The sequence below is a fragment of the Mobula hypostoma genome, chromosome 31 (assembly GCF_963921235.1).
Source record: "Mobula hypostoma chromosome 31, sMobHyp1.1, whole genome shotgun sequence".
In the NCBI taxonomy this organism is placed as follows: Eukaryota; Metazoa; Chordata; class Chondrichthyes; order Myliobatiformes; family Myliobatidae; genus Mobula; species Mobula hypostoma.
Window position 1 is genome coordinate 7408597 of NC_086127.1, and position 14182 is coordinate 7422778.

General features: G+C 43.5%; 1 protein-coding gene across 3 annotated transcripts in view; it reads right to left on the bottom strand.

Annotated features, from left to right (window-relative positions):
- LOC134340002 (NACHT, LRR and PYD domains-containing protein 3-like) overlaps positions 1–14182 on the bottom strand; it is a 44877-nt gene that overhangs the window by 12893 nt on the left and 17802 nt on the right. For 2 of the 3 annotated variants that reach the window (XM_063036866.1, XM_063036865.1), the window contains exons 4-7: positions 6955–7248; positions 4061–4227; positions 468–639; positions 308–364 (exon numbers count right to left, since the gene is read on the bottom strand). In XM_063036866.1, the coding sequence (XP_062892936.1) occupies positions 308–364; positions 468–639; positions 4061–4227; positions 6955–7248 (690 nt within the window). Of the gene's footprint in view, positions 1–307; positions 365–467; positions 640–4060; positions 4228–6954; positions 7249–7349; positions 9790–14182 lie in introns of those variants that run through there. The other variant, XM_063036864.1, reaches the window with a different exon arrangement.

A 14182-nucleotide genomic window follows, 5' to 3' on the forward strand; every position in this document is an offset into this window, starting at 1 on the left:
CGGCGTCCACGATGAAGGACCCTCATTGATGCTATCAGGAGGGGGTACAGAAACGTGAAGGCACACACTCAGCAATTCAGCAACTGCTTCTGCCCGTCTGACATCCGATTTCTAAATTGACATTGAACCCATGGACTCTATCTCTCTTTTTTTATCATTTCTGGTATCGTACTATTTTAATTCAACTATTTAATGTACACATATATATTTACTGTAATTCAACTACTTATTTTTACTATATCACAGCTTCTGCCAACCACAGTATAACATTTGAGATGTGGTTTGAAATCTGTATTACATCACTCACCTTTCAGTTGAGTGGGTAATTCTCGGCTAATATTTATGTGTTCCTGTGGATCCGGGCCTGTTTAAATAATAAAAAAAAAGCTCTCATGATAACCGTGCTATTGCACTTAAAACTGTTTATTTCAATGTGAGTTTGCGTTCAGTGCGTGGCTTTAACATACCGAGCTCCTGTATTTCCTTCAGTATTTTGTCCAACTTCCGTAGCTCAGTCTGCATATTCGCAAAGGATTCCCACATCGCCCTCCGGGCCCACGAGTCTTTCCCCATCACCAAACTGACGAAGAGTGTGGAACTCTCTGCCCGGTTTCCCTTCTCTGCCAGTTCAGTGACTTCCTATAAAAAGGAAACAATGAATTTATTGTGTAGCCGAACAGAAAGACATGGAGAATGTAGAGGAAATGTGAATTGATTGCTACAGTAGGTTCAGAACAGGTGCAGTCACTGGGACTGCCAACTCATCCTCTCAGTAATCTCTGTGTTGTGTCATTAACAGAAACGCAGTAACTGAGGGAAATTCAAAATCAATGTCGCGCAAGAATAAGGCTCACTGACACTCTGCAATAGACACAAGAAGATTAATTTCCTCGATCCGTCAATGTGCAACATTACATCAACAAGATGTGACAACAAGAAAGGGGAGAGCGAGAGAGAAAAAATGGATGGAAAACATCACTGAATCGCGGCTGAAAGAAGTTCATAGTTTTGTGCTTAAATCCAAGGTTACATCTTGTATCGAAAAGATAGGCTGGTAGGCTTGGATCGTCTCTGATATTAAAAAAAATATTCTTGAAAGAGGTGACATCGTTTTGGATAACCTTGTGGGTAAAGTTTAGGGACTTGAATAGCAAAATAAGCCGGATGGAAATTAGATACAAGACTTCAAACAGTAGTCAGGATATGGAGATAGTTTTTTTTAATCTTGTAAAAAGGGTAATTTTAAAATAGCCATGGTGGTGATTTCAATATACATTTAGCATTTGGAAAATAAAGCTGGTGCTAAATCACAAGACAGGGAATTTGTATAATGTCTACAAGATGCTTTTAAGGGAAACTTCTGGTTGAGGCCACGATGGTAAAGGCGAATCTGGATTTGGTGTTGTGCTTTGTACCATATTTCATTAAGGAGCTTCAGGTAAATGAAGTCTCAGGTGTCAGAGGTCACAATGTAATAGAGCTCACAGCATAGGTTGAGAGGGAGGTGGTAAAGTTAGACGTATCGGTATTGCAGCTGACAAAGGCGTGGGAGAAGTGCTGGCTAAAGATAACTTCTTTGACTAGGTGCCGCACATGAGACTGCCTACCCGGTAAGGGCAGGAAAGACACCAGCATAGAGATGGGATCCATGTTTTTCTTCTCGTTCGACTTCAGGCTGACTATCAGGAGGCAAAGCAACAAAGGAACAAAGTGGGCCTTTCGTTTTGGATGCCGGTGGCTAGTGCTGTTCTGCAGGGGTTTTGGGACCGTTTCTTTTCTTGTTATATGGTAGTGATTTCGACGACGGAATTGATGGGTTTATGGCCAAGTTTGAGGACAATACGAAGCTATGTGGAGGGGCGGAAAGCGTTGAGAAGCACGGAGTTCACCGGAGTAGATAGACTGTATGGAAAATGGACAAAGCAGTGGCAGTTTGAATATCGTATAGGGAATTATATGGGAATGCACGTTTGTACAAATAATGAAGACATAATCTATTTTCGAAACTTAGATAAACATGTAGAATTTTCTGTGGAAAGGATGTTCATTGCAGTGGAGAGTCTAGAACCAAAGGGCACAGTCTCAGAATATAGGGACCTCCATTTAGAACAGATGAGGAGGAATTTCTTTAACGGGAGGATAGTGAATCTGTAACTTTCATCGGCACAGACACGTCATTAGATATATTTAAAATGGAGGTTGGTAGGTTCTTGATTAGTCAGGTCGTCTACGTTTACGGGGAGAAACCAGGAGAATGGAGTTGAGACGCATATTAAATCATCGATGTAGGAGTGGCGGACAAAATCAATGGACCTCTGCTCCTCTGCCTTAGGGTCTTATGATTGATGGGTAAAGACAACAGAATGTTAGTTAATGTCGGTGCGGCTGTCTCAGGATTCAGATGATTACAGGATCTGGGGTGTTATTTTGAACTTGCGATACAAGCTGTTGAGGTAGATTTACAATATTGCGTGCAGTTCTGGTCACCTGCATACAGGGAAGGTGGAAATAAGTTTGACAGAGTACAGATAAAATTTAACTTGGATGTTGCAGGGACTGGATGACCTGAGTTATAAGGAAATATGCAATAGATTAGGATTTTATTCCTGGAATGTAGAGGGTTGAGGGGAGATGTGATAGAGGTATACAAATTTATCATGAGGGGTATAAAAAGGGTAAATGCTAGAAGGCTTCTTTCCACTAAGTTCGGGTGGTACAACAAGTGGTCAACAGTTAAGGGTGAAAGGTGAAAGGTGAACATTTCATGGGGAACATGAGGGGAACTTCTTCACCGTGAGTGTGTGAAATGAACTAACAGCGAAAGAGTTGGAAGCAAGCTGGATTTGAACGGTTAATAGATGTTTGGATCGGTATGTGGATGGTACGCGTATGGAGAGCTATGGTCCGGGAGCAGGTCGATAGGAGTGGGCCGTTTAAATGTTTTGGCATTCTTGTCTGGCGAAAGAGCCTGGTGCTGTGATTTAATTTTCAATTACTTTGTGAATCGGCAGTTACGAATTGTTTGGGAACTCTGATGAAAACGGAAGCAGGTTTGGTTACTAAGCTTACAATCCCTCAGAGACTGCAGTGAGGACAATTGGCCCAACTTACAATCTGACATCTTGATATTCATCCTATATTAATAAACTCGGGTGACTTTGTCAGACGGTCCTGGTAAGATGGGAAATTCATTTTAAACTGAATGCCTGTTCAACAGTCCGGATATGCAGCCCCTGCTCTTAGGCCACACCGATAAATACAGCAGATGTGAGAGGAAATGATGACACTGAACCTGCAGTTCCCAGGGCTCCCCACCTTAACTGGATCTTTACAGCTGAAATCAGATCTTCTGGAGACAAGTTAATGAACAAATAGTCATTGCCATGTCGAACGACATGTTGGAGATTAATTTTGATCACTATTCCCTCTGATACTTATACTTTATACTTTATACTTTATTGTCGCCAAACAATTGGTACTAGAACGTGCAATCATCATAGCCATATTTGATTCTGCGCTCCACAATCCCTGGATTGCAAATATTAAACATTAAAATATTAAAAATAGTTAAAATTAGTAAATATTAAAAACTGAAATTATAAATCATAAATAGAAAATAGAAAAATGGGAAGTAAGGTAGTGCAAAAAAACCGAGAGGCAGGTCCAGATATTTGGAGGGTACGGACCAGATCAGGATCCATTCAGCAGCCTTATCACAGTTGGAAAGAAGCTGTTCCCAAATCTGGCCGTACGAGTCTTCAAGCTCCTGAGCCTTCTGCCGGAGGGAAGAGGGAGGAAAAGTCTTTTGGCTGGGTGGGTCGTGTCCTTGATTATCCTGGCAGCACTGCTCCGACGGCGTGCAGTGTAAAGTGAGTCCAAGGACGGGAGATTGGTTTGTGTGATGTGCTGCGCCGTGTTCTCGATCTTCTGCAGCTTCTTTCGGTCTTGGACAGGACAACTTCCATACCAGGTTGTGATGCACCCTAGAAGAATGCTTTCTACGGTGCATCTATAAACATAGATACCAACAGTTCTGTGAGAAAACACTAAATACACTCACTGCATGTTCTTGTGCACTGAAGTGTCCCTCCTTTGTCAACATCCAACTGAGTGGTTCAACCCCTTCTTCAATAGCTTCTTTCAATTTGTTCCTGTAGAACATTGTCCGATGGTAAAGTTGATATTCATCCCGCTGTGCCCGGAGGTCAGAGATCGTAGACACTGGACCTGCCAATATGAAAAGGAGAAAGTGGACAACATCTCAAACATCCATTGTCTGCATCGCTCTCACAGCACCCAGCAAAATCATCATGTCTCCAATCTCAGTGTTCACCCGTCTTCAGCTTCAAACACAGATTTTCTCCAAATCTCCAACAAAGGCCTTAAAACCAACCCAAGAATGCCCTAGGCATTACTTTACAGTGAGGACCACTATAACATGACCAGTCCGCAACGCATCTACTCACACAGTTTAAATTAGAGTGGACAATAAATGCTGGGACTGTCAGTGATTTTCGCTTCCCGGTGATACTATCGCCATTGGGTGGCTGCATTTCCCTCAATTCACATCCCGGAAATGCGCTATTCATCCAGACAGCTCCATTTCCTTTACTTCACATCCAGAAATGCTCTCTTCATTTGGACAGCAGCATTTCATAGAATCATAGAAAACCTACCGCACAATACAAGCCCTTCAGCCGACGATGCCGTGCTGAATATGTCCTTACCTTCGAAATTACGTAGGTTTACCCATTCCCTCTCTCTTCTAAGCTCCATGTACCTATCCAGGAGTCGCTTAGAAGACCCTATTGTATCCACCTCCACCACCATCGCCGACAGCCCATTCCACGCACTCACCACTCTGCGTAAAAAAGCTTACCCCTGGCATCCCCTCTGTACCTTCTTCCAAGCACCTTAAAACTTTCGTGTTAGCCATTTCAGCCGTGAGAAAAAGCCTCTGACTATCTATAAGATCAATGCCTCTCATTATCTTATACACCTCTAACAGGCCATCTCTCATCCTCTGTCGTTTCAAGTAGAAACGGCCAAGTTCACTCAATCGACTCTCTTAAGGCTCCCCAAACACGGAAACATCCGTGTAAATCTCCACTGTACTCTTTCTATAGTTTCCACATCCTTCCTGCAGTTAGGTGACCAGAACTCCAAGTGGGGTCTGATCAGGGTCCCTTGGAGCTGTAACATTACCTTTCGGCTCCTAAACTCAATCTCACAGTTGATGAATCCCAATACACCGTTTGCCGTCTTAACCACAGAGTCAACCTGCGCTGCAGCTTTGAGTGTCCTATGGACTCGGACCCCAAGATCCCTCTGATCCTCCAAACTGCCAAGAGCTTTACCATTAAGGCTATATTCTGCCATCATATTTGATCTACCAAAATGAACCACCGCACACTTATCTGGGTTGAATTCCACCTGCCACTTCTCAGTCCCGTTTTGTATCCTATCGATGTCCCGCTATAACATCTTCACACTATCCACAACACCCCAATCTCTGTGTCATCAACAAATTTACTATCCCATCCCTCTACTTTCTCATCCACGGCATTTATAAAAATCATGAACAGAAGGGGTCCCAGAACTGGTCCCTGAGGCACACCACTGGTCACCAACCACCATACCGAATATGACGCGTCTACAACCACCCTTTCCCTTCTGTGGACAAGCAAATTCTGGATCCACAAAGCATGGTCCCCTTGGATCCCATGTCTCTTTACTTTCTCAATAAGCCTTATCAAATACCTTACTGAAATCATTATACAGCTCCACCTTTATCAATGTGTTTAGTCACATCCTCAAAAAATTTACTGAAGCTCGTAAGGCAAAACCTGCCTTTGACGAAACCATTCTGGCTATTCCTAATCATATTATGCATCTCCAAATGATCGTTAAGCTTGCCTGTCAGGATCTTCTCCATCAAGTTACCAATCACTGAAGTAAGGCTCACTGGTCTATAATTTCCTGGGCTATCTCTACTCCCTTTCTTGAATAATGGAACAACATCTGCAACCCTCCAATCCTCCAGAACCTCTGAGGATGCAAAGCTTGATGGTGCAAACATCATTAAGCAATTTTTTTCTTCGCCTCCCAGAGCTGACAGGGGTATTTCGCATCCGGTCCCGGTGATTTATCCAACTTAATGCTTTCCAAAAGTTAAAGCATATTCTCTTTCTTAATGCTTATATACACAAGCATTTCAGTCCGCTGTAAACCATCCCTACAATCGCCAAGGGCCTTTTCCGTAGTGAATACTGGAACAAAGTACCTATTATGTACCTGTGCTATCTCCTCCGGTTCCATACACAATTGATTGATTCTATTCTGTCACGCTTATCCCCTTGCTCTTCACATACTTGTAGAATGCCTTGGGGTTTTCCTTAATCCTGTTCGCCAAGGCCTTCTCGTGGTCCTTTCTGGCTCTCCTAATTTCATTCATAAGCTCATTCCTGCTAGTCTTATAATTTTCCAGATCTCCGTCATTGCCTATTTTTTGAACCTTTGGAAAGCTTTTCTTTTCTTCTTGACTCGATTTTGAACAGCTTTTGTATAGCATGTTCCGGTACCTTACCATCCTTTCCCTGTCACATTGGAACGTACCTATTCAGAGTATCACGCAAATATCCCCTGAACATTTGCCACATTTCTGCCGTACATTTCCCTGAGAACACCTCTTCTCAATTTGTACTTCCAAGTTCCTGCCTGATAGCTTCATATTTCCCCTTACTCTAATTAAACGCTTTCCGGACTTGTCTGTTCCCATCCCTCTCCAATGCTATGTGAGTAACGGGTTCCTCTCACTCACGTATGCCCCTCGACACCACATTTACCACAGCCGCACAATTATCTGTCCCCTGTGGCCATCCCCCTAAGAAGGTCTCACATGTTCCCTCCTCCCTGCCACAATGTGTGAACGCATCACCCACATATTTGACTCACCTGCTCCTTGTCGGACACTTGACAATTCCGTGTTTAATGAGTTTCTGAGCTGCCAAGCAGTCGCCTCACTTGTGCTGGTTCCAGCTTCCGGATCAGTGTCTCTGACGCCACTGTCTCTGGGCCGACTTTTCTCCCCATCCTCTGCGGCCGGACCGTACTCCATTGGGACATTCCTCTCAATCTGACCCTGCTTGGTTATCTTGTTTCCCTTGTCCCGATCATCTTTCCTCGATGATCGGTCTGGAAAATATCTCTTGAGATCTCTCCGTACCCGATTTAATTTCTCACCTAAGACTAAAGATGAATTGCAGGTTATAGTGGAGTGATTCAGAGCGGAGCAAAACAAAGATTCAAAATGGGTGGCTGCAATTAATTGACCGGAGACTTCTACTGACCAGAGTTTGAGTGGGACTGTGCTGGTGAACGTGAACCGTACTTCCTGCCACGTGACCAACCCGATAAGCCGGTGACTGGACACATCGACTCCCAGAAAAAGAACAGGATAGACACAGTAATAAGATCCGTGGCTATGCAGTAACTGAACACTCGGAAGATCAGGGGATCTTAATGGCACAACTGCAGGTGATACCGGGAAATATCACTGGGATTAACTACCACAAGCAAATATCTCCCTGGGTCACACGCCTCCCGGTCCCCTTTGTTACACACAGACCAGCCACTGGATTACACCATGTCCGATAAGCTAGACTATACACTCTGTGTCCACTGTGTCACAGACTGACCATAATCCTGAGGCCCATGCTGTCCAATTCTGCAGTGGCCAGATTGATGCAAAATCCCTCTCAGAAATCTACTTCACCCTACTCACAGAGAAAAGCCCATCCTGTCAACTAATCATAATCTTTTTAATTTCCGGTGTCTGCCTTCACGCTCACTGTTTTAATATGGATTTGTAAACTTTACCGAGATTTACTCTCAGTGCTTTTCTGTTTAAAAGGCCACCCTGTATTATCAGTGAGACCTGAGTCCTGTGAAATTTATTCCTTTACCATCGTCAAAGTTCAATATAAATACATTATTGAAGTAGATTCACTACCAGTAATTCACAGTAGAACAGAGATATACAATAGAATCAGAGAAAATTGGTTGAAAGAAGACTGAGATTCGGAGCGTGAGTGTGGAGGAAGCCTTTCTTAAATTTTTCGGTTTTTTTCATCGGCGTCGAGAGAGTCAGGACTGCGCAGGTGTGTGAGGTCGTGGAGGGAAACGAGGAAGATTTAAAGGAACACAGCCACAGTCTGAAACTTGGCTACAGGAGGGGCAGGACTGGCAGCGTAATATTCCAGGGTTCCGATGTTTCAGATGTGATCGAGGCAGAGGAATGAAAGGTGGGAGAGTAGCATTGCTTGTTGGGGAAAATATTACAGCAGTGCTCAGGCAGGACAGATTAGAGGGCTTGTCTACTGAGTCCTTATGGGTGGAGCTGAGAAACAGGAAAGGTATGGCCACATTAGTGGGATTGTATTACAGACCATCCAATAGTCAACGAGACTTGGAAGAGCAAATCTGCAGAGAGATAGCAGGCAACTGCAGGAAACATAAAGTTGTGGTGGTAGGGGATTTTAATTTTCCATACATTGATTGGGACTCCCATACTGTTAGGGGTCTGGATGGTTTAGAGTTTGTAAAATGTGTTCAGGAAAGTTTTCTAAATCAGTATATAGAGGAACCAACTAGAGGGGATGCAATATTGGATCTCTTGTTAGGAAAGGAATTAGGGCAAGTGACGGAAGTCTGTGTAGAGGAACACTTTGGTTCCAGTGATCGTAACATGAATAGTTTCAATTTGATCATGGAGAAAGATAGATCTGGTCCTAGGGTTGAGGTTCTGAACTGGAAGAAGGCCAAATTTGAAGAAATGAGAAAGGATCTAAAAAGCGTGGATTGGGACAGTTTGTTCTCTGGCAATGATGTGATTAGTAGGTGGGAAGCCTTCAAAGGGGAAATTTTGAGAGTGCAGAGTTTGTATGTTCCTGTCAGGATTAAAGGCAAATTGAATAGGAATAAGGAACCTTGGTTCTCAAGGGATATTGCAACTCTGATAAAGAAGAAGAGGGAGTTGTATGAAATGTATAGGAAACAGGGGGTAAATCAGGTGATTGAGGAGTATAGGAAGTGCAGGAAAATACTTAAGAAAGAAATCAGGAGGGCTAAAAGAAGACATGAGGTTGCCTTGGCAGTCAAAGTGAAGGATAATCCAAAGAGCTTTTAGAAGTATATTAAGAGCAAAAGGATTGTAACGGATAAAATTGGTCCTCTTGAAGATCAGAGTGGTCGGCTTTGTGCGGAACCAAAGGAAATGGAGGAGATCTTAAATAGGTTTTTTGCGTCTGTATTTACTAAGGAAGCTGGCATGAAATCTATGGAATTGAGGAAATCAAGTAGTGAGACCATGGAAACTGTACAGATTGAAAAGGAGGAGGTGCTTGCTGTCTTGAGGAAAATTAAAGTGGATAAATCCCCGGGACCTGACAGAGTGTTCCCTCGGACCTTGAAGGAGACTAGTGTTGAAATTGCGGGGTCCCTGGCAGAAATATTTAAAATGTCGCTGTCTACGGGTGAAGTGCCGGAGGATTGGAGAGTGGCTCATGTTGTTACGTTGTTTACAAAAGGTTTGAAAAGTAATCCGGGAAATTATAGGCCGGTGAGTTTAACGTCAGTAGTAGGTAAGTTATTGGAGGGAGTACTAAGAGACAGAATCTACAAGCATTTGGATAGACAGGGGCTTATTAGGGAGAGTCAACATGGCTTTGTGCGTGGTAGATGATGTTTGAACAATCTGTTGGAGTTTTTCGAGGAGGTTACCAGGAAAGTGGATGAAGAGAAGGCAGTGGATATTGTCTACATGGACTTCAGTAAGGCCTTTGACAAGGTCCCGCATGGGAGGTTAGTTCAGAGGAAAATTCAGTCGCTAGGTATACATGGAGAGGTGGTAAATTGGATTAGACATTGGCTCAATGGAAGAAGCCAAAGAGTGGTGGTAGAGAACTGCTTCTCTGAGTGGAGGCCTGTGACTAGTGGTGTGCCACAGGGATCAGTGCTGGGTCCATTGTTATTTGTCATCTATATCAATGATCTGGATGATAATGTGGTAAATTGGATCAGCAAGTTTGCTGATGATACAAAGATTGGAGGTGTAGTAGACAGTGAGGAAGGTTTTCAGAACCTGCAGAGGGACTTGGACCATCTGGAAAAATGGGCTGAAAAATGGCAGATGGAGTTTAATACTGACAAGTGTGAGATATTGCACGTTGGAAGGACAAACCAACGTAGAACATACAGGGTTAACGGTAAGGCACTGAGGAGTGCAGTGGAACAGAGGGATCTGGGAATACAGATACAAAATTCCCTAAAAGTGTCGTCACAGGTAGATAGGGTCGTAAAGAGAGCCTTTGGTACATTGGCCTTTATTAATCGAAGTATTGAATATAAGAGCTGGAATGTTATGATGAGGTTGTATAAGGCATTGGTGAGGCCGAATCTGGAGTATTGTGTTCAGTTTTGGTCACCAAATTACAGGACGGATATAAATAAGGTTGAAAGAGTGCAGAGAAGGTTCACAAGGATGTTTCCAGGACTTGAGAAACTCAGTTACAGAGAAAGTTGAACAGGTTAGGACTTTATTCCCTGGAGTGTAGAAGAATAAGAGGAGATTTGATAGAGGTATATAAAATTATGATGGGTATAGATAGAGTGAATGCAAGCAGGCTTTTTCCACTGAGGCAAGGGGAGGAAAAAACCAGAGGACATGGGTTAAGGGTGAGGGGGGAAAAGTTTAAAGGGAACATTAGGGCGGGCTTCTTCACACAGAGAGTGGTGGGAGTATGGAATGAGCTGCCAGACGAGGTGGTAAATGCGGGTTCTTTTTTAACATTTAAGAATAAATTGGACAGATACATCGATGGGAGGTGTATGGAGGGATATGGTCCGTGTGCAGGTCAGTGAGACTAGGCAGAAAATGGTTCGGCACAGCCAAGAAGGGCCAAAGGGCCTGTTTCTGTGCTGTAGTTTCTATGGTTCTATGGTTCTATATAGTGGGAAGCGGAGTTTGCGGGCGGCGGAGTGAGCCGGGAGCAGAGTGCAGGCTTAAGGGCTTTAGCTAAGCGGGCTTAGGCAGAAAAGGGCGAAGCGATAAGGGTTCGGTTATTCATTTTTTTCTTCACTGTTATTTGAGGAGAGGGGAAGTATGAGTGTGAGGGCAGCTTGTTGTTCTCAGTGCTGGATGTGGGAGGTAGTGGAGTCTCCCAGCTTCCCGGACATCCACATCAGCACCAGGGGCGTCGAGATGTAGCTCCTAAGAGATCGCGTTAAGAAACTGAAGCTGCAGCTCGATACCTTGGTCTTATCAGAGAGAGTGAGGAGTTGATAGAGAAAAGTTACAGGCAGGTGGTCACACCGGAGCCACGGGAGGCAGACAAGTGGTTCAAAGTTAGGAGGGGGAATAAGAAGAATAAAGCAATAGCGAGTACCCCTGTGGCTGTGCCCCTTGACAATAGGTACTCCTGTTTGAGTACTGTTGTGGGGGGGACAGCATCCCTGGGGGAAGCAACACTGGCCGTGCCTCCGGCACAGAGTCCAGCCCTGTAGCTAACAAGGGTAGGGGACGGAAGAGGAGGGCAATAGTAATAGGGGACTCAATAGTTAGGGGTCAGATAACGATTATGTGGACGAAGTCAGGAGACTCGGATGGTAGTTTGCCTCCCTGGTGCCAGGGTCTGTGATATATCTGATCGAGTACAAGAGATCTTGAGGTGGGAGGGAGAGGAGCCAGAGGTCGTGGTACATATAGGTACCAATGACTTAGGTTGGAAAAGAAGAGATGTCCTGAAAGAAGAATATAGGGAGTTAGGAAGAGAGTTTAAAAAAAAGGACGAAAAAGTAGTAATCTCGGGATTACTCCCTGTGCTACGCGACAGTGAGAGTAGGAATGCAATGAAATGTAGGATAAATGCGTGGCTGAGAGATTGGAGCAAGGGGCGGGGATTCAAGTTTTTGGATTATTGGGACGTCTTTAGGCGCAGGTGTGACCTGTTAAAAAAAGGACGGGATGCACTTGAATCATAGGGGGGTCAATATCCTGGCGGGGATATTTGCGAGGGCTACTAAGGTGACTTTAAACTAGTATGGTTGCGGGGAGGGAATCAAATTAAGGAGACTAGGACAGGGGAGGTTGATGTAAGGGATAAAGAAGAAGATACCAAAGTTGTTTGCTCAATTAAGGATAAGCAGAGAGTGGGAGGTGGAGAGTTTCTTAAATGCATCTATTTTAATGCTAGGAGCATTGTAAGAAAGGTGGATGAGCTTAGAGCATGGATTGATACCAGGAAATATGATGTTGTAGCTATTAGTGAAACGTGGTTGCAGGAGGGGTGTGATTGGCAACTAAATATTTCAGGATTTCGTTGCAACAGGTGTGATAGGAGGGGCAAGAGGGGGCGGTGTTGCATTGCTTGTCAGAGATTATATAACAGCGGTGCTCTGGCAGTATAGATTAGTGGACTCGTCTAGGGAGGCTATTAAGGTAGAATTGAGGAATAGGAAAGGTGTTTTGATGCTTAAATGCGGACCGAGAACTGGAGGAGCAAATTTGTAAGGAGATAGCAGATATTTGTAGTAAGTACAAGGTTGCGATTGTGGGAGACTTTAATTTTCCACAAATAGGCTGGGAAGCCCATTCTGTAAAAGGGCTGGATGGTTTGGAGTTTGTAAAATGTGTGCAGGATAGTTTTTTGAAGCAAGACATAGAGGTACCAACTGCAGAAGGGGCAGTGTTGGATCTCGTGTTAGGGAATAAGACAAGGCAGATGACGGAGCTATTTGTTGGGAGCACTTCGGGTCCACTGATCACAATACAATTAGTTTCAGTATAATTATGAAGAAGGATAGGTCTGGACCTAGGATTGAGATTTTTGATTGGAGAAAGGCTAACTTTGAGGAGATGCGAAAGGATTTAGATGGAGTGGACTGGAGAAATATGTTTTATGGGAAGGATGTAACAGAGAATTGGACGTCATTTAAAGGTGAAATTTTGAGGGTTCAGATTCTTTATGAGCCTGTTAGGTTGAAAGGAGAGGTAAAAAGATTGAGTGAGCCATGGTTTTCAAGGGATATTGGAAACTTGGTTTGGGAAAAGAGAGGGATCTTCAATAAATATAGGCAACTTGGAGTTAATGAGGTGCTCGAGGAATATAAACAATGTAAAAAGAATCTTAGGAAATAAATTAGAAAAGCTGAAAGAAGATACGAGGCTGCTTTGGCAGGTAAGGTGAAAATAAATCCAAAGGGTTTCTACAGTTATGTTAGTAGCAAAAGGATAGCGAGGGATAAAATTGGTCCCTTAGAGAATCAGTGTGCACGGCTAAGTGAGGAGCCAAAAGAGATGGGGGAGATTTTGAACAATTTCTTTTCTTCAGTATTCACTAAGGAGAAGGATATTGATTTGTGTAAGGTAAAGGAAACAAGTAGAGTAGTTATGGAAAGTATGACAATTAAAGAAGGGGAAGTACTGACACTTTTAAGGAATATAAAAGTGGATAAGTCTCCGGGTCCGGACAAGATATTCCCTAGGACTTTCAGGGAAGATAGTGTAGAAATAACAGGGGCTCTGACAAAAATATTTCAAACGTCATTTGAAACGGGGATGTTGCCGGAGGATTGGCACATTGCTCATGTTGCTCCATTGTTTAAAAAAGGCTCTAAGACTAAACCTGGCAATTATCGGCCTGTGAGTTTGACGTCAGTGGTGGGTAAATTGATGGAAAGTATTCTTAGAGATGGTATATGTAATTTTCTGGATAGACAGGGTCTGATTAGGAACAGTCAACATGGATTTGTACGTGGAAGGTCATGTTTGACAAATCTTATTGAATTTTTTGATGAGGTTACTAGGAAAGTTGATGAGGGTAAAGCGGTGGATGTTGTCTATATGGACCAGTAAGTCCTTTGACAAGGTTCCACACGGAAGTTTAGTTAGGAAGGTTCAATCGTTAGGCATTAATATGGAAGTAGTAAAATGGATTCAGCAGTGGCTAGATGGGAGATGCCAGAGAGTAGTGGTGGATAACTGTGTGTCAGATTGGAGAACGGTGTGTAGCGGTGTGCCTCAAGGATCTGTACTGGGCCCAATGTTGTTTGTAATATATGTTAATGATCTGGATGATGGGGTGGTAAATTGGATTAGTAAGTATGCAGATGATACTAAGATAGG